General features: G+C 34.8%; 1 protein-coding gene across 7 annotated transcripts in view; it reads left to right on the top strand.

Moving 5' to 3' along the window:
- Positions 1 to 22,144, top strand: part of NAALADL2 (N-acetylated alpha-linked acidic dipeptidase like 2) — a 1,259,279-nt gene that overhangs the window by 923,859 nt on the left and 313,276 nt on the right. For all 7 annotated transcript variants that reach the window (XM_046659057.1, XM_046659060.1, XM_046659059.1 and 4 more), the window contains 2 exons: positions 14,756 to 14,848; positions 17,759 to 17,964. In XM_046659057.1, the coding sequence (XP_046515013.1) occupies positions 14,756 to 14,848; positions 17,759 to 17,964 (299 nt within the window). The remainder of the gene's footprint in view (positions 1 to 14,755; positions 14,849 to 17,758; positions 17,965 to 22,144) is intronic.

Below are 22,144 nucleotides of genomic sequence, written 5' to 3'. Positions count from 1 at the left end.
TAAATGTCATCTCCTCCATTAAAAGTCCTTTAGGGTTCTACTCAAGTTGGAAGTAGCCTCTCCTGACTCCCTCTGCCATGCTTTAGGCACTCACATGCTACCTGGCATTGCGGTATCACATTCTTCTCAGGCAGAATTTGGCAACTTGGATTTTCATTAGAATGTGTTGTTTCCACTTTATTTCTATATGATTTCATTTCTTTGATGTCTCCTTTATAGCCCTGGATATGATTGCTGTTTCATGGGTATTTGAAAAGAATGTGTATTGTATAGTTGTCAAGTGTAGACTTCTATAAATATCTATTTAAACTAAGTTCCCTAATCAGGTTGTTCAAATATTCTATATTTTATTATTAGTGTTAAAATCTCCCACTATGATGATTGTCTATTTTACCTTGTAGTTCTGTCAATTTTTTATTTGTATATTCTAATACACTAAAAATTTTTCAGTTCAAGGGAGTTTAGTCAAGGGCCTATGCACGAGGTGTACATGAGTAAAGGAAAACAGAAAAGAAATGGTGAACTACCCCAAGGCTACAATTGTTACTACTCCTAAACCTGAAGAGACAAGAAGAGAGAGTAGTTACAGGAACTGGCACATCCTTGAGGTGTAAGAGAGGGCAGTATGAGGGGAGCTGTGGCTTTCAATCAAGGAATGTAGTCACTGCCAGTGAGCAACTAGCCAGGGAGGGTGATGGAAAATAAATACTCCAATCTTTCTCTTACCCAACCTACTGATCACTTGTTGATGCCTTCCATTGGCTAAACCCAACCTGAAGCCCAGACTAAAGGAGCCGGACAGATGGAGTCCATGGAGATCAACCCCTGGAGCACAGGCTAGGTGAAGGGTGAAAACAAGTATGGATGGACAAATGGAAAAATATGCAACACTGATAGTGTTGTAGTTGATTAGTCTGCTGACTATTTTGATGACTTGTGATTTGTAGAATGGTTTGGTAGAAAGATGTGGAAAATCTGTTAATCAATTTTCACCCATATAATGGATATGAAGAGGGTAAAAGTTATTTTTTTTTCTGCTTCTTAGTCTTCAAATATCTTCATATTTAGATAATTTTACTAATTGAAAAGAATATTTAATTAAACTTTAAGTATTTTTTCCAAATGCATGCAAGCTCACAAGAGTACTTGCACATGTGGATGTGGATGTGTATATGTGCGTGTTGGAGACTCAGGGGTGGCTACTAAGCTTAAAAGTATGTGGTGAAAGAGATCAAGCAAATAGCAAACATTTCACTCAATGTTTGTATGCTAGTCTCACTTTTTCAGAACCCAAATTTTACAGTACTAAGACAGATTTGGAGAATAGTAATGCATACTTTTACTTTTCTTTTTAAAATTTAATATCTATTATTACAAAAGCAGTTAATGTTTATTGAATTAGAAAAGAGAGATGAGCAAAAATATGAAAACAAAACAATGCATTCTGTATTAGTCATTTTGGGCTTCTATAGCAAGATACCACAGACTGGGTGGCTTAAACATCAGATATTTATTTTCTTACAGTTCTGGAGGCTGGGAAGTCCAAGCTCAAGAGACCAGAAAAGTAGGTTTTTGCTGAGAGCTTTCTTCCTGGCTTGCACGTGACTGTCTTCTCTCTGTGCACACGCAGAGAAAGTGAGAGACCTCTGGTGTCTCTTCCTCCTCTTATAGAGATGCTAGTTTTATCAGGTTAGGGTCCCACCCTTAAGCCCCATTTAACCTTAATTACCTCATTAACACCCTATTTCTAAATACAGCCAAACTGCAAGGTTAGGGCTTCACATATGAATTTTGAGGGGACAGAATTCAGTTCAGAACACATTCCTATCACCTAGTAATTATTACCATCAACACTTAATATAAATCTTACTAGATTTATGATATATAAGTATAGATATATTTTTTTACCAAAATGAAATCCTGCTACACGTATTATTTTGAAATTTGTTTATCTCAATAAATATCTCCACTTTTTTATGATAGTAAACTTTATCTTAACACAGATTATATTAAGTTTTACTAATCATTCCAATCTTTTACAGTGAGTTTACCCAAACCAAGATCCAATCCAGGCCTACAAACTGCATCTCTTCTAATCTGACGTGATCCTCTTTTTTTCTCCTTTTGACGCTGAATTGTCTATGGAATCAAGTCAGTTGTTACTGCGTGTGTCCTACTTTCTAGATTTGTGGGATGCTTCTTTGTGATTTTATTCAACCAGTTCCTCTATCTCTTGTATTTCCAGTAAACTTTAAATTAATTCTTAAGGTTTGTGTTAGAAAACTCATTATTGTCATTGTTAGATAAAAATTTTTAAGGAAATTTTCTTGTAGCTGATGTTATTGTCATATGCAGTATATGGTAAGACATTGCCCTATTGATTCAGGTGAGGTGGGACACAGTGAACATAGTTGGATTTTAAGGCTAAAATTACCCCTGCTCCTGATGTAAGGTGGCATTCGCTGGGGATAGACTGAAATGCATAAAATTTCAGTGTGGCAGGAAGAATATGGTATCTGTGACAGGTCTGATATTAGTTTGTATTCATTGATGTGGACATTCCAGTTATTTGCTGCCAGTCCATTCTGATTTGTCAGTATGTATGCCATATCAGTTGATAAATATTTTGAGTAAGACCCTTGATCTAAAGGATATAATGCCAACCAACAGTGTTGGTTAAGAAAAACATTTGGTGGGGGCCGGCCTGGTGGTGCAGCAGTTGAGTTCACATGTTCCGCTTTGGCAGCCTTGAGTTCGCCAGTTTGGATTCTGGGTGAGGATATGGCACAGCTTGGCACTCCATGCTGTGGTAGGCGTCCCACATATAAAGTAGAGGAAGATGGGCATGGATGTTAGCTCAGGCCCAGTCTTACTCAGCAAAAAAAAAAAAAAAAAAAAGAGGAGGATTGGCAGCAGATGTTAGCTCAGGGCTAATCTTCCTCAAAAAAATAAAAAAAGAAAAACATTTGGCAATAGAGAGATCCCACATGGAAAAATGGATCAACCAGAAAGCTATACAAGTTACGATGGCATCAAATCCAGAAGCAGTTTATACTCAGATATTTAGGCAAGCAGTTGGCATGTAGGGAAGATGTTAGTGGATTACAGAGCCCCAATCATTAAAACTGTGATTCTAGAGGAGATTTCAGTCCTTAGGGTACAGGGAGATTGAAAAATAAAAAACAATTCAGAGCCCCAATGCTAGAAGTTCTATTGTAGAGTCAGGTAGCCAAGAAAGGTCCACAGGTCCATGGAATGAGACAAGTAATCAATTAACATTAAGAACTCTGGGAAGAACTGTACCTAAGAAACCAACAGAGGCTTAATTATTAGAATTGGGGCTCAGCGTTAACAGCAATCATCCTCAAATGCCTCTAAATAAGGTTGGGATGTTTTCCTAGATACTGGTTATGCTTACAAGGCAGGTGGAAATAGGACTTTGTTAGCTATGGAGTAAGAAGAACCAGCCAAGCTTTCATAATAGCAACAAAAATTAAAGACAGAATTATAACTGGAGCATAATTTCTGTAGCAGATATTTTTCTCTGAGCATGGTGAAATTAAAGAGTAGAAAGAGGCAACTACTTTTATGTCTCTTAGCTCTGACACTTCTCACCCTATTTGAATACAAATGTTCTCTGAGTGGAACACGTTTTCTCATCTTGAAATCTTTTGAACTTCACATTTCAAATTTAAAGCTGCCATCAAACTTTGAAACATGAAAGACAGAAAACATTTGGCAAATGTGAGCTGGAAATGTTCTCTTAAAGTAGCAAGATATACACACAGACACACGCACCGGCTTTTTAAATAATAAACTATATCTAAATGTTCTCCAGGATTTTCTAATTTTAAAAGTAATTTTTTATTTTGAAATAAATTCAGACATATAGAAAAGTTGCCAGAATAATACAAAGAACTTTTTTCTTCAACTACCCAAGAGCAAGCTATAGACATGATAAACTATCACATCTGAATTCTCCAACAAACAATGACATTCTCCTACACAAACAGCGAAAGCATCACAATCAGGAATTAAACACCCACACATTTCTACATGTATTCCATCGGCCCCATTCAACTTTTGCCAGTTGTCCCAGTAATGTCCTAAATAGCACGTAGATTTAAACTAGGACCACGTGTTGTGAGCTGTCAGATCTCCCATTTCCTTCAACCTGGAACACTTTCAGTCTTTTCTTGACTTCTATCACTTTATCATCTTTGAAGGTTGCATGCCAGTTATCTTCAGAGTGTTCCCCAGTCTGGGTTTATCTGATGTTTTCTCATGAGTAAATCCAGACTCTGCATGTTTGGCAGTAATATTATAGAAGTGAGACTGTATTTTTCCCATTGTGGATATCAATTTGTCCCATTACTTGTATTACTAACTTTGATTACTTGATTAAGGTTGTGTCTACCAGATCTCCTCACTGAAGTTACTCTTCTTTCTTTTATAATCAATAAGCATTTGAAATCATGCACGCATCCTGCCCCCACCCCTTCCTACCTCCACCCACTGGTTTCAACATTCACTGATGCTTCTTGCCCAAGAAGTCATTACCAAGATGATGCCAGTGGCGACCTTCCAAGTTCATCAACCCTTCTACTTTTATTATTTGGCATTCTGCTGTACAGCAGAGCTTTTTTTTTTTCCTATTTGTTTGTATGTTCCTTTGTTTATTCATACAGTTCAGTTTATTACATTAATTAGGATTTATATTCCTAATTTATTCAATAGGGTATAATCCAAACCTATTTTTATTTTGATACTCAAATTGTCTTAGGTCAGCTAGTAATAGCGACTTCAACCTGAGTTCTCTGTCCTTTGGCATATGCTCATTATTCTTTGAGTATCTCCTTAGTTTTTGACACAGCAAGATGTACCAAATCATCCTGTATTTACCTACCCTAACCTTGTTATCAGCCATTTCTCCAAAGTCTTAGTTCCTTTGACTGGAGAAAGGTGTCTAGAAAACAATATGTATATTCTAGATGTGCTCATTGCTGCTGGAGTGTTACTTCTTTCTTTATATATTTATATAAAACCATAAGTACATATCAATACCTAGATTTTTACTCTTTTCATGTTTGTAAATTCCTTCTCTGACGGTGAGAAATCTGTTTTTCATTATCCTGAATATTTTTATTTCAATTATCAGTTCCTTTGAGTGTAGTTAGTTGATGCCATTACTCCCTCCTCCACAAGAATGCCTTTATCACTCCGTTATAGCTCTGACAACCAAGCCAGGCACTGCCACACATGGGCTCTTCTACCCAAATCAAATGCTCTGCCTGCCCCCCCGCCCACAATACAGTTAACTTCTTCACTCCCTGAGGCTCCAATACTACCTGTTGTCAGGTCCTAAGTGGGGATGCCCTTAGTCTGCTTTAATGACTTCTCTCATTAAACTAAGAGCTGCTTTCCTCCCCATATGCAGACTTTCACACGCACACATAGACACACACACACAGACATACACTCACACACACACATTCATCATGCTTGGGCCCTGATACCCTGTGATACCCTGTGCTACCCTGTGCTGGACCACCTCAACCCATTGGGATGGCTTTTTTCTGTCACATGGTCTTTGACCCCTTGCTTTGGGCCACAGTGGCATCATTATTTACTGCCACTGTCAGAGGTTCTAACCTTGGCCAACCCTGTCTAATGGATTTAGGACTGACTCACTCAGGAAGAGAAAGGAAGGGAAAGGAAAGAGGGAGAAAATATGCATTGTTTTTGAGTACATGAATGATTAATTTGCATAAATATTATTGAGCAGTATATTTTATTCTCTTTCTTTCTGTTTTCTTTTAGCATCCTGTGGTTAATATCGATCTTTGCTGTCACGTGTACATTTACTCCATGTTTCTGGGTATTACATAATATTTAAAAGAGCGGCTTTACTACACATTTTATATGTCCATTACACCAAGGATGGACACTTAGATTGCCTTCACTTCCTTGTCACCAAACATTCTAGGTTCAAATTTCCTCTTGCTATTTTTTTTTCTTTAGCAACATTAATTTATGGCCTTCCTGTACCATGCTGTTTTTGACAAGCTTGGTATCAATCTAATTCTTGTTTGTTTGTAAGTGATTTGCTTTTTTCACTCAGGGAACTTTTAGAATTTTTCTCTTTGTCTTTCAAACTTTAAAATTTCACTATAACGTATATATATGTTTTCCCTTTTTACTGGACAAATTATTATTGTTATTCAAATATTTTCTCTCCTCCATTTATTTTTTCTTCTTCTTCTGGCATTTTTTCTAGAACTCCTATTTCTATTCATCATATCTTTTACTTGTACTTTTGTATTTTCTCTCTTTCTGCTTTTCTGTTTTTCTCTGGAAAACTTTCTCAATCTGATTTAGCTCTGGAATTTGTTTTTCAGTTCTATCCATTACTTACTATCTCTATCTACTCATCCTATCTATTGGTATATTTCTTTCAATTGTTCTATTTTCCATACCTCTTATTTCCTCTTTTTTAAAATGCTTTCTGATTGTTTCTTATTGCTAATACATTCCCTTCTCTTGAGTTTAATTATAGTGCTTATTATTAAATTCATGTACCGTGGGTTTCAATATGTTTACTTGGGGTGGCATAAGTATTCATTGTGCTGACTTTCTTTTATGTGGTTGTGAACCTCAGACATCTAAGTATTTTACTCTGGGAGTTCATGTTGCCCTGAGGTATCAGCTACCCTTCTTGCAACTTATAGGAGGGCAGAGCTGAATTCAGGCCCTAGTTTATATCTTCCTGGGTTTGTATGAGAGAGAGTTAATGTGTCCCCAGGTACTATGGAACGATTCTAAACCACCCTCATTTTCTGCTAATTCCCCAGGCAGCCTCAGATTTCAGGGATTCCATGAAATAAGGTGCAGCAGTAGGAAGAGACAGTCTTCTTTGGTTTTGATTCCACCACCCGGGGAATTTGGAGGAGAGGAATAAATGCCCCAAGGGGGAAGCTTTGCTCAAGCCTCTTTACATCAAGAGTTCACCCCAGCAGATATGGAGAGGCTTTCCCCACTCAATTTCTGTTTCATTTATTAATCTCACCTTTCTAATATTGTGTTCATAAACACACACATTTTTACCTAAATTCAGTCACTATGTGTAGCTCTTTGTATTCTATTCTTTTCACTTGTAGTGTATTCATGATTCTACAAGTTATTTTTGCATTTTAACAGCTACATATTTTATCACAATTTTCTAAGTCATTTTCCTGTTTGGGATATTTATGTTATTTCCTGTAATTGATATAGATTATACTGCAAAGATAACAATTATTCTTTTGGGATAAATTCCAAAGAATAGGATTGCCATTGTTATTGCTATGCAGTGTGCTATTGCCTTATCAATGAATCGTTCAAATTAAGAACAATGCCAACAGCAATAGGTGCATCAAGAGAGTGAAAATTTATCCAAGATTCAATTTCATTATTCACTATTCATTATTAAAACTGAAAGTGTGATCAGTGTTCTGCTTCTAGTGAAAGAAAACAGATTCTCTGTATATGTGTTTTCAGACATGGGTATGGAATAATATAAAACAAGATGTATTAGGATCATTATCACATGTGGGGATATAAATGAATAGATGAAAAGCTGATTTTTGCTATGCTATACGTTGTTATTTGGACCTGGGCTTTGCCCAGTGATACATAAGAAAGTCCTTCTGTCAGTTAGAAAAATCCAATGAAACCATGGCTTCCTCTTCAGAGCAAAGGTTGTCTTCACCTTCTTAGATCTCTGTGTTTATTTTTAATACAAGTCTTAAACTTCAGGATGTAGAAGAGGGCAGGATTAAATAATTTGAAATCTTTTTTTTGTGTGCAAGAAAGATTAGCCCTGAGCTAACATCTGTGCCACTCTTCCTCTGTTTTGTACGTGGGATGCCTCCATAGCATGGCTGGTGAGTGGAATAGGTCCATGCTTAGGATCCAAACCTATGAACCCAGGAACAAATGTCTAGGAACTCTATAGAAAATATAAGAAAATATGTTTTAAAAATCAGCTATCATAAAAGAAATTCAAATATCCAGAAGCAACAATAAAGACAGAATGAAAAATCAGAAATAAGTAATAAAGTTCACCCTGTAGTTGCCTGGTGTTGGGAGGTTATGGATCCTATAAATTAAAGTTGGAATATAACATTCACATGGGGACAAAGGACATGGTTTTGTGCCTTTAAGGATCAGGGAGTTGTAACTGATATCCTTTTATAAAAGTAGGACAATGAGGTAGAAATAGGAAGAGTAGAAAGAAACTCATACACTCGTGGAGGAAAGCTTTCTTCTACCTAAGCTCTGGTTGAAAAAAATCTGCCTTTAGAAATCAAAAACCATGGCTCAGAATTTCCACTGCTATTGTAATATAGAAACTCCAGGCCAATAAATTAGCATAAAAATTGTCCCCACGCCAAAGATGCCCCCTGGGTTGCATGGCAAAAGCAAATGCAATACTGGGAAAATATGTATCAGAGAAATGCCAAGCCAAAGATAGATGGAGTAATTATATTAATATCAGAGTAGGGAAGACTTTAGGAAAAAAAAATTGAGGTGAAGATATATGCAATAATTGTTTTATATATTCTATATAAAAATCAGAAAGATATAGCAGGTCCAAACTTGCAAATACATAATGAACTAGTCTAAAAAGAGACAAAGAAAAATGTTATAGTATTGCCAGGATAAATTGATAACTTAACATCATATGAGAAACTTTAACATATCTCAGTAATTAACAGAGAAAATATATAGAACAATTAACAAAGTTACAGCCACATAGTTTTCAAAGCATGATTGGCTGGATGTATAAAGGATTGCTGCACCAATATAATAAGGAATGCACACTCTTTATATGGAACATTTATAAAAATCTTTATTCTCTATTTATCAGATGTAATAACCTATATAGTCACAAAACAAATCTCACCTAATATAAAAGTATCAGCATACAGACCTTGCTCCCTGTCCATAATTAAATTGTTATATATCAATATCAAAACAGTAATCTACACCTTGAATTTGGATATTTAAAAAAAATATTTGAACTAATACATAGACTATAGAAATAATTATAATAGAAATTAAAAATTTTAGAGTCTGTAAGATAATAAGACCATATATCAAATTAATGTATTATGGCTACATAGTAAATCTGCAGCCTTAAATGCGTGTGTATGGATAAGGATTGAAAAGTAATGAGCTAAGCATTTAACTTAAAAAGTTAGGTAAAAAAAACAACAGAATCTGTTCAGATAAATTTAACAAAGACAATAATAAGCATAGGACATAATATTGAAGTGAAAAATAAAAAATAATGAGGATTCACAAATCTCAAAACTAGTTCTCTGAAAATACTAATAAAACAGCTGACCTCTAACAAAACTGATGAAGGAATAAAAGAGACACATACGTAGGTTAACATTAGAATAGAAAAGGGAACAAAATTATAGATAAATGACAGTGACTTTTTTGAAGCATAAGAATACAATTATCAACTAAATGCAAATAAATTTAGGAGAAATAAACATATAAAATATCTAAATGTACTTATAGCCATTAATATTTAATTTAGAATATTAATTGAAATGAAATGAAAATATGCATTAAGTGAAAATGTGCCCTCCTTCCCCCGACGCACAAAAACATTCCATGACCAGATAATTTTATATATGAATCCTAACACTTCATTGTAAAATGGATAATGCCTGTGCTACAAAAACTCTTACAGAATCTAAGAAAAGAATCAGCAAAGATCCCTAAATATTTGCAAGGTTGTGTAATCCAGATATCAAAATCAGACAGATTTTGATTGAAGAAATGAGAAGTAAAATTATCAATAAATCACTTAGTAAATATATATACAAATGTTCTAAAAATGTTAGTAACCAAATACAGAAAACATATCATGACCAAGTAGGGATTATTCCAGGAATATATGCATTTTTTAACATTTTGAAGTGAAAGCCTTATATATACCTCAAAAAATGATTCAACATCTGTTTATGACAAAATCTCTCAGCAAAGTAAGAAGAGACGTGATCTTCCTTAATCTGATAAAGAGAATTTCCCCAAAACCTACAGAAACATCTTTTTTAAAAAATAAGAAAATCATGGAAACATTCTTTTCAAAGTGAAGAACACAAGGTAAGGACCAAGGGATGCTGCTTTCACTGCTTCCCTTCCACAGTGCACCGGCAGTCCTAGACAAGACGATGAGAGCAACAACTAAAAGTTAAAAAGATTTGAAAGGAATAAACAAAACTATCTGGTTTTGGTAAGTAATTGTCTACAGTAAAATTAAAAATAAAAACCCTATAGATTAACTATTAGAACATATAGGATATTAACAAGAAAGCTCATTATAAAACCAAGATATAAAATTAGATAACATGCTTATACACAATGTAATAAGTTATAAATGTTATATTTTGTTAACATAGCAGAGAAACCCTAAAAGTAAATTTAGTAATAGTTGTGTAGACCTTTTATGGAGAAAAATATAAAACAATTAAAAGAAATAAAAGCAATGGGAATAAATTGAGAGACATACCATATTCATGGATAGAAGACTCAATATAATTTCCTCAAATGGGTCCATTAATTTAATGTAATCCTAATGAAATCCTGAACTGTCTTTTCATGATAGCTGACAAACTAATATAGAAGTTCATATGAAAATAATGGTCCATTAATACCCCACAAATTGAATAATAATTATATGATGATGATGTTGATGCTAATAGAGGCCTCACTATTTCAGTTATTATAAAGTTATGTTAATTCAAACAGTATGGCACTGGTTAAAGTGAAATGCAATAGTAAGGTGAAAAACAAAACAAAACAAACAAAAAATAATAAATTAGATCTCTTTATATGACAGCAGCTTCATTAATACTTCATGAAGAAAAATATTACTATTCAATAAATTATGTGAGAAAAACTGACTATCCATAAAGCAGAGGTAAAATTTAATGCCTAATTCACAGGATATTTTGGCTGTATGAAAGACAAAATTTTGAAAATTTGGCTTTAAAATACTTGAGGAACATTTTTATGACATCAAAATAAGTAAGTGTTTCCTAAGCAAAACTAAATGAAACAAAGATTAAGAACCCCTGCAAAAACTCAAGCAAAATATCATTTTACCGTATTAATATTTTAAAACATAATCAATCAGTCGAGAAAATATAAACCACAGACTGAAAAAGTATTTATAAGACATATTATTAATGAGGAAATAATATTCAAAATAAACACCCCCCACAATGATACCCCAAATGATGAACAACTCAAAGGAAAGTGGCCAAAGAATATGAAGAAGAGACTTGAATTATGAATATACATATGAAAAATTGCTGAATCTCATTACTAACAAAGGAAATGCAAATTAAAGCAACAATGAAAGTCTGATACCCGTGGGATTGCCAAAATTTAAAAAGTCTGAGGAGCAGCTTCCCATACCTAATAAAGTTGAAGACACACGTATTTTATAATCCAGAAATTCTACTTCTAGTTATCTATTCGGAAAAAATATGACCCATGCACAAGAAATATAAAACATTTCATACTGTAATGTTCAAAATGTAAAAACAACCTCATTAACTCTCAGTAATAGAACTGGAAAATAAACTGAAGGTGATGCTACAACCAAATACTATTTAGCAGTTAAGATGAATAATCTAAATCTGCATTTACTTTCTATTTACTTCCATTGTAAAACATATAATGTCGAGTCAAAAAAAAAGAGGTGGTACAATTTGTGTAAAACGTCAAAGTCTATAAAATAATAGAATATGTTTATGACTATGTGCCTATACCTATGTCTACCTATAACTGTATCTATCTACCTAACTTACCTACCTGCCTAACACCTATCAATCTCTCAATATATCTATATAACAAAAATCTTAAAAATGTTAGCATTAACCTCAAGGTAGGAAGGAAATCTGTGAGAATGCACTTATTTGGTTATTGGCAAAGCGTATCTATGAACAAAATATAGTATTATAACATGTTAAAACTAGATATGGATCATCATTGTATTATTTTCTATTCTTTTATATATATAAAGAACATCTCATAATAAAATAAATGGAGTTTTAGAGTGAGAGATATTGTATTGTTCAGATAAAAATGTTATCTATATGAAGACCTGGATGTGAGTCGTCGTTCTGCCCCATGTGCTTCATTCAATAAGTAAAGATAATAGAACTTTTTTGACTTGGTGGTTTCAAGAATCAGTGAGACACAATGAGAGTTAGTGTATGCCTGTGCAAATGGCTATTATAAATTGTAAGGCACCATATTAACATAAGTTAATATTCCAAGCAGTATATTGCACATTCGTATATATTGTATAGTTTTCTCACTGCTGAGTTAGGAAAAAAATGTAGCATTTCAATCTTAGAAAACCAGAGAAGATTCTTCAGCCATATCTAACTCACAAATAACCTGGAAAGAGGGGCTGGCCCAGTGGCATAGTGGTTAAATTCATGCACTCCGCTTTGGCAGCCCAGGGTTTACCAGTTTGGATCCTGGGCATGGACCTTCATACCGTTTATCAAGCCATGCCGTGACATGCATCCCACAAAAAAAGTAGAGGAAGATGGGCACGGATGTTAGCTCAAGGTCAATCTTCCTCAGCAAAAAAAGGAGGATTGGTAGTAGATGTTAGCTCAGGGCTAACCTTCCTCAATAAATAAATTATAACTTGGAAAGATAAAAAAACTATAAAGCAATGACTTTCTTGTCTACAGTTCACTTATCTGGACTTTTTGGAACAAACCTAGAGCAGGGAATTAAACAAATGTGAGACCAACTATGTGACATTCTGGAAAAGGCAAAACTATGGAAACATTTAAAACATCAGTGGTTCCTAGGGGCTCAACAGGGAGAGAGAGAGGAAAGGATAAATAGGTGGAGCACGGGATTAGGGCAACGAAACTTTTCTGTATGATGCTATAATGATGGATTCATGCTGTTACGCATTTGTCAAAACCTATTGAGTGTACAACACAAAGAGTAAACCCTAATGTAAACTATGGACTTGAGTTAATAATAATATGTTAATATTGGCTCAGCCAGCCCTGATGATCTAGTGGTTAAGATTCGGTGCTCTCACCACTGTGGCCAAAGTTCAATTCCCACTCAGGGAACCACTCCCTCCAGTCTGTCAGTTGTCATAACGTGGCGACTGCGTGTTGCTGTGATGCTGAAAGTGATACCACTGGTACTTCAAATACCAGCAGGGTCACCCATGGTAGACAGGTTTCAGCAGAGCTTCCAGAATAAGACAGACTAGGAAGAAGGACCTGGCCACTCACTTCTGAAAAAATTGTCCGTGAAAACCCTATGAACGTAGTGCAGCATTGTCTGATATGGCACTGAAGGTGAGCGGGTAGCACAAAAAGAGCAGGCAGGGTCTTGCTCTGCTGTACACAGGGTTGCTAGAGGTCAGAATTGCCTGGATGGCCAAAAAAAATGAAAAAGTATTGGCTCATCAATGGTAACAAATGTTGATCACACTAATGCAGGATGCTAATAATAAGTGCAGGGGAAAGACAGGGTATGTGGGAACTCTGTACTTTCTGCTCAATTTTGCCAGCAATCTGAAACTAGTTTAAAAAACAAAGCATACTAATTCGAAACAAACAAAAATGCACAGCACCTATGCATTAGAACCACAATACCCAGACTCTAAGCAGATTTCCTTTTCCCATACGTGAGGCTCTCAGGCATTCTCTCAGGACTTCTTTACTCTTATTTTAGTTATAATTTTAACAGATTCAGTATAGTGATTTTTCAATGAAACTGTTAGTAGGGTACATTTAAGGAAAGAAGTAACTTATTTGTCATAACAATTTTCATCCAGCAATAAGAAGTGACATTTGAAGGCCTGTTAGTGTAGCATGTATAGCTACTTTCTATTTGCCCCTCCTATCCCCAAAGGTACCTCCTGGCTGCCCTTGAACTTCCCCTAGAAAACCCGCCAGACTTCCCAGGATCCATCAAATACAGGATTAACACATGTCACCACCAAAAACCTTCAAAGACCATTGCAAGTCTGTGACTGGAGTCCCTCCTGATTGTTGTCATTACCTTATTTGTTGTCAAAACTTTTGAATATCTGGCATGAATACAAGAACTCAGAGAGGCAGAGTAATTGGTGGAGATTTAGAATAGAGCTGAGACACCTACAAATACAGGTGGAAATGAAGACTCCAATATTTGAAAATATGTATCACTTTAAGAATCTTTATTCTTTACAGTTTTCAGAGTAATAATATAGTAGTGAGTCACACAGGAAATGTTATCTTCCACATATTCTTTTCTTGAAGCTAGAAAAGTACTTAAAGTTCTTTGGATATATTTTTATCTGATCTTTTTTTCCTTTTTTAAATATGAGTTGCCCACATCTCCCTGATGTCTTCTGTTTGATTTCATCTTGAACCGTGTTGTGGCTCCAAATATGAAGTTTAGAATTGCTTATTTATGGCTCTGCAGTGCTATTAGGCTAACAATTGTATCTTAGTCATCACTGCAAACAAGAATCTACAAATAGAGTCTACACAAAGTATTGAATAATTATTTGTCAAAAAAATGTAACTTTGGTTATCTAGAAAAATTCAATTATTTGAAATTCTTTTGCTGATGATATTGGATAAATAAATTTGAATGTTTTAAGAAAAGACATACAAGATATAGAGAAATGAACATCTTTTAAAATTGTTTTTTTCAGAAGAAAGAATTGTCAACATGCAAGTTCAGACAGTCACAAAATTCAAAACAGTTACTAACGTTGTTGGATATTTAAAGGGCTTGACTTCTCCAGGTAAGTAGGGTTAAGTATTTATAATCTACACTTTATATGAAACATCACAAAGAAATGCTCTATAATAATTTAGTAGCATAGTTAAATATCCTACTTTAGAAGTAACGCAAAGTTTATACCACTCGAAGAGTGAATAAAAATGAAACCAAGAAGTAGGTCTTTATTCTTTTTCTTTCCATATCTCTTCAAAAGTAAATCATAGCAGAGACTATAAGAGGGGAAAGAAACCAAAAATGGAGAACACAGAGTTTAGATTTGTTAAACTGTAATGTGCCTGGTGAAGAAAAGCTACAAAAGCCAATGTTTTCTTTTATTCACTATAATGCCATTGAAGTTTTTATTTTTGTCAAGGAAAGGATTTCAAAAAAATATTCTCGTTTCAATGGTGTTTTTTTAAAAATAAAGGTTTTTGTCTCCAAATCTAATCTTTTAATGTTAATCCATGTTCCATCTCTGACCCTTGGTGCACTGACAATTCTGCCTAGCATTTGTATGGCTTTAGGTTTTGAAGGTGCTTATGAAAATGATCACCTGGTTAAATTCTAAATAATTTGGTGCCTTGTTATAGGATGCTGACGGGATCTTCATACAATATTATACAGGCTAAAAAAGTAAAAATAACTGACATATATATTAAGAAATTAATAGCAACCCTTCCAAATACACCATGAAGTTGAATCACATATTACCATCTGATGTGTTTGTCATACAATGTAGAGTGCAATACTATTTTTAGTACACTTGTGCCACTTCTGTTGATTTGGTTGGGGCATTTATTCAAGTTCTCCTTGGAGAATTATTCTTCTCCATGACTTTAGTCAAATTGATCCCACAATTGCTATCCCAGAGAATGTTGAGATCCGGTTTTGCATTCACCCAATTTCTTGCAAGCCAACACTTAGAAAATTCGTGGGAAGTATATATTCTCTCTGATTTCCTTACAGTAGTAATGTTGAACAATCTCTGATCATCATAAAGATATAAATGTATTTGAAAATTGTTGCTGTTGCATTTCAACCATTTCGACAAATTTCCATCATAAGGATCTATAATTTAAGCACTAGAAATATTTATCATCATTGCTGTATTTGGAAGTCATTACTGAAAAACCAAATTGTACACTATTATAATGGCTTTAGGGTAAAAGAGCTTCCTGTATTGAAATTCAATATGAAAAAAAAAAACAGTTTTTTTTTCCCCCGAAGATTGGCACCTGGGCTAACAACTGTTGCCAATCTCTTTTTTTTTTTTTTTCTGCTTTATCTCCCCACACCCCACCCCCCTGCCCCGTACACAGTTGTATATCTTAGTTGCATGTCCTTCTAGTTGTGGGATGTGGGACGCCACCTCAACGTTGCCTGACGAGTGGTGCCATGTCCGCGCCCAGGATCTGAACCCAGGGCCACCGCAGCTGAGCGTGTGAGCTTAACCACTTGGCCACGGAGCTGGCCCCCAAAACCCAGTTTTTTAAAATCAATTTGCTTCTTAACTCTTGTTTATTTGAATTCTACACAAAAATATTGACTGTTCATTCACATAATTTTCTTATTTAATGACTCTGAAGATTAGAAACAATCATCAATTAGTATGAAGGTTTCTAGCTATGATTTATTTAGAATATAGACAATTCCAAACAGAAGTTTCACACGTATCTGAGAGATGAATGAATAAATTCCTAGGGTTTCAACATTTGTAGACACACTATGTACACCATTAGTGAAATTTTGCTAAAATGTTGACAGATCAAATTCATTGCTGTTTCCAATATCCGTATGGAAAACTCAAATAGCTTCACACAGTGATGTTTCCCATAAAGTAGCTTTTTGATGCTATGAATTCAGGGGGTGATTAATTTATTCCACACGTGTAGTACTTCTTATGTGTCAGGCACTGTTCAAAGTGCCTCACAAATAGTAACTCACTTAAACTCAAAACAAGGGAATAATGTCTGTACTATTTTTATTCCCATTTGTAGCTGAAGAAATTAAGGCACAGAGAAGTCACACAACTAGTAAGTTGACTAGCCTGTGTTTAAACACAAGTAGCCTGGCTTCAGAGTCTGCCCACTTAAGCATCTAAGTACGAAACATCTAATGAAATGACACTCTGTGAAGAAATCTTTTTATACAAATATATGTGGCTGTTTGGTCAGATAAATTTAGCTCTGTACCAATAACATCCACTAATAACAACATCAGAGGAAACTGTAGAAGTTTTTGGTCTACTTTATTACTGATAATAGTCAGTAATGTTCATTGAACAGGCCACATTCATGTGTCATGGAGACCTTTCTAACAGTGTCCTAATTCTGTATGATCATATGAAATAAAATGTGTGAAAAAGAAATTTTGACAGTAGTTGGATGACTTATGATGTTGTTGAATTTATTTTTCTTCAGAGAAAGAAGAGGAATTAAAACTATTAAGTTGGAAGCTGTAATTGATTCCCTAAATACTTCATTTATTGCAAAATCCATACATGACTACCACATTTTGAGTATTTACAGCAACTGAATAGCTGTTCCATCAAATGTATTAGCAGTTCATTAATATTTACTGAGCATACACACATTGTTCACAGGGCACTTCCCACTATGATTCTGGAAAAATGTTAGATAAGGGTTTCATTGTGGCATATTTGTATACCTCATTAATTAATATGCATGTTGCAAAGGACAGTAATATGGATCTAAGCTTTGGATTCATAATTGGGTTCAGCAGCTGGCTTTGCTTTGATATACACAGATGCGTGAATCAAGGCAGTGGGTGAAAAATGTTAAAGTAGTCTTAATTATTAGAACAATTTTGCATAATTGTTGCTCACTTGTGCAATAGGATTATGTAAATGTCATTAAATTTATTGTTAAGGTTTATATTTTGTTTTAATGGCTCTCGTTTCCTTCTATTTCAGACCGGTATGTCATAGTCGGCAGCCACCATCATACCGCATACAGTTATAATGGACAAGAATGGGCCAGTAGCACTGCCATTATCACAGCTTTCATCCGGGCCTTGATGTTAAGAGTTAAGAGAGGATGGAGACCAGACCGCACTATTGTTTTCTGTTCGTGGGGAGGAACAACTTTTGGCAATATTGGCTCATACGAATGGGGAGAGGTAAATGTGTATTAGTTACTATACTTTCTCTCTCTCTCTTTTTTTTTTTTTTTGACTAAAGTTGACAAAGTAACATTGTTGAAGCCAAGGACAAGAATGTGCATCTTAACCAGGGTGTCATATCCGTTAATTTGCTGAGATCACTCACAAGAGTGAAGGGGAATTAGAATCAGAACGTAGGGAATTGTGTATGATCTGCAACTATCTTATTCTTGTTGCTACCTACAGACTCTGATATACCCACAATAGTGCTTGCCTAGTTATCGCATTTCTCCTTAGGCAGATTGACAGGCATGGGACAAGAAAGGATCAGGTGATACATTACTTTTCTTTCTTTAAACCTTCTAGCAATTATCTGGAATTAGGAAACAATCTCCTATGTTAAATGTTTGTCACCTTAGCATTATACCTCAGCTCTACAATACAGAGACTGGACTCAAAATTGCAGGTTCCTCCCTCCCCCACTCCTTCCTCCCTCCACTTTTGCTCCCCTAGGCCCCTGCTCCTTCTTTCCTATCTATGTATCTCTCTACTTATCTACCTGCTTACCTATCTAACTACCTTAGGAAGGCTTTGTCCAAATGAAATCTAGCGTGCAGTGGGTCGTGGTTAGGAAACAGCTGGAGTATTCAAGTTTCAATGCTTCCCGTATGTCTGTGTCTCACAGATGCGCTGTATTTTTAATGGAATATGACAACTGATACTTGGATTAGTGCCATTTTAACAACAATGAAAACATTGTAAAACTCTTACATATTCTATTCACTCTTATGATTTTTTGGAGAGTTTCAGTGGAAATTTATAAGAAAAAGACCTAAACAATTTTAGCTAGGAAAGTAAAACCATTTGATAGTCCAGTTTGTTTACTACCACAGCTTTGGAGAAAAAAAGTCTTAAATGTCTAATAGGAAATTCTCTTGTTTTGCTTTTTACTGAAGCGCTCAAAAAAACAAAAGATAAAATGTCTATTGAATATCAAATAAGGTATCAGAAATGTACACAAAAGAAAATAGCAAGTGTCTTTTTAATTTGAAAGAAAGAAACGTCTTAAAAATGAGAAGTTTTATAGCACGACATGTATCAAGATTCACACATTGCAAAGTGGAATGCTTTTCCATATGCAAATTAATGGTGTGAATGCTTGTTCCGTATTCAAAAGAACTAATTGAAGTGAAGAAATTCCATTGCTGAAAGAACCTTTTTAAATTGACAAATTTTTAGTAAAATGGAAAATGTAATAGCTAAACCAAGCTTTCAAACTTCTATTCCAAATTTACTTACTTTAAAGATATAAACAAGTTAAAAAACAATTTGAGGAATCTATTTGTGATCTGGGCTGATTTAATAATTTAGAATTTTTTTATCATGAAGAATACAATGCTTTGGTTTTCTTGTAACAATAAGGCACATTTTAAGAAAATGTCGAAGATTCTTTTCAAATTCCAAAAATTTATTCAACTATACCATACAGCCTTCTTGATATCTATCTAGTAACTTTCACAATCAATTTATGTTACTCTGAAATTAACACGTATATTTCTAAGCTATTTTCGCAAAGTAAGCTTATCTACCATTAGTAGTTCTTAACTTAAATATCCTGAACCCCTATGTGTGAGGAAGTTTATGGCAAAGAATCCTTGAATTTATTCGAACATCAAGCATCATAGCCTGTAAGTTGAATCAATAATGTAGCCTTGCATGTAGGTGAGCAATTATATTTTCAAATTAAGTAGATATTTTTGTTGTTAATAAAATACAAATTTGTTTTTGTTTTACTGACTTCATTGTATCTTTTGGTAATTTTATATTTTCTCAATCAGCAGATACTAAAAATACAACTACTATAATGTGGGAGTTTATAGGAAAAAAGGTTTATGTTAGAAAAGGATCTTCCTATTCAAAGAGGTTAGGGACCTCTGTCCTAGAATATTTATGTATGTACACATGTTTGGCAACTAATTATACATTCATTCACTTTCTGGCTTTTTCCATGACCAGGTAGGTAAAGATATATAAGTAAAGAAAATGATGACTAATATACAGCTTTGACTATTGGCTTATAAAATGTACCAATGTAAACTACTGTATCTCGGAAGATTTTTTTCAATACAGTTCATGAAGTAATTTTTTTAACTATCTGAGAAGGAATACAGAAAACTAGTAGTTTCAGTTTTGTCCACTCTTATCAAATGTACTCCTTCTGAGAATGAAACATTTTCTTTTAGACTGAAGCCAGTTTCTGCTCTAAATATATTCCCTAGTCGGGGCTGGCCCCGTGGCCGAGTGGTTAAGTTCGCGCGCTCCGCTGCAGGCGGCCCAGTGTTTCGTTGGTTCGAATCCTGGGCGCGGACATGGTACTGCTCATCAGACCACGCTGAGGCAGCGTCCCACATGCCACAACTAGAAGGACCCACAACAAAGAATATACAACTATGTACCGGGGGGCTTTGGGGAGAAAAATGGAAAAAATAAAGTCTTTAAAAAAATATATATATAAATATATTCCCTAGTGAAGTGAGGAGAGCACTGGTTGACATGTCATACTGCCCTATTTAATTTTGGTTGCACAGGAGCCCCTGGAAACCCACAGGTATAATTAAAAGGATTAGGTGATAATGGTAAATAAAGTTAAAAATGAAATTTGTAGTGATAGAGTTATTGGAGAATTGACTCAATAAGGATCTTGATCCTCGAGGAAAATTATTACATTTTACTAAACAGGTTCCTTAAAAAGTATCATTTCTTCTGTGAAGAATCTTCATTTTTCACAGGCTGTTGTGGAAATAGTACAGATTTTATTGTCAAAGAAGTCTGTAAAACATGTGGTCTCAGGCAAGATTAACTTCCCCAAGACTCGATTCCTCAAATGAGTGTTGCATATGTCATGAGGTTCTCATGAGAATTACATGGACTAACATATAGACAGTGTCTATGTGGTAGTGTGCACATAGGAGCTGTTTTTCCATAGTGCTTGTATAACAATGGATATTTTTTAAACAATATTATGTGTAAAGCAGAGTACTTAACCTTAAGTTCATCGTTTCTGTTCATTTAAAATATTTATTAACTTTGAAGAAATTGTCTTTTCACCTATCTTATAGAGGTATAGCTGAATTTTCAACTTAAAATAGGAGTAACATTATTGATTTGCTAGGTACATAAGTCCTTGCAGTCTTTCATCTGATAGCGTTGGAATAAGAAAGATTTCCAAACAATTGTCACCATGACAATTATTCATTAAATGTTTATGCAAAAATGGAGGAAAATTACAGAAGGACTTAGTGGTACTCGATTAATAGGATCGGTCGTCTTTAACTTTCGGGGACAGGGTTCAGCAGAGAAGTGGGAAAACTCTTCTACTGAATCATTTTATGCTACTAATATGGGTGAAATGCACCAGGTTTTATTTCAGGTGATATGTGCAGGGACACAATCGTATTGTGTCCCATTTTGCTCAGAAAAAAGAGCCTCTTTGTGCAAAAAGTAGTTCATTGCCTCAAAGGAAAGGGTTGGTTCCCTTAATCATGGAAATAGTTTACCCATGTCTGTTCTCTAATTCTATGACTATAAAATTAACTGCTGTGGCTGGTGCAAATATTCCATTCTGTATTGTGACACGGAATCTTATGCCCTGTTAATCACTTAAGGACATTTTCTCTTAAAACTTAACTTTTGTCAGGAACGTGCTTTAAAATATTTTATCATATGTTATATGTAACTCCTCATGACCTTTATTTAAAATCCTTTTACGACCTTTGTATATTCTATTAAATGGTGTGAGATCGCTTTTTTTTTTTTTCCACAAGTTTTCGGCTGAAGGCGCCCTATTTTATTTTATTTTATTTTTAATTTTTTAATTTAAATTTTTTTTTAAAGATTGGCACCTGAGCTAACAACTGTTGCCAATCTTTTTTTTTTTTTTTTTCTGCTTTATCTCCCCAAACGTCCCAGTACATAGTTGTATATCTTAGTTGTGGGTCCTTCTAGTTGTGGGATGTGGGATGTCGTCTTAACATGTCCTGACGAGCAGTGCCACGTCCGCGCCCAGGATCCGAACCCTGGGCCGCAGCAGCGGAGCGAGCGCACAAACTTAACCACTCGGTCATGGAGCCGCCCCGAGATCACTTTTTTTTAAAAAAGTGCTTGTGTAATATAATACTTTTAAGTAGGAAGCGTTTAT

The sequence above is a fragment of the Equus quagga genome, chromosome 4 (assembly GCF_021613505.1).
Source record: "Equus quagga isolate Etosha38 chromosome 4, UCLA_HA_Equagga_1.0, whole genome shotgun sequence".
NCBI lineage: Eukaryota > Metazoa > Chordata > Mammalia > Perissodactyla > Equidae > Equus > Equus quagga.
The sequence above is the reverse complement of the archived record's forward strand: the minus strand, read 5'-3'. Positions and strand labels throughout refer to the sequence as shown.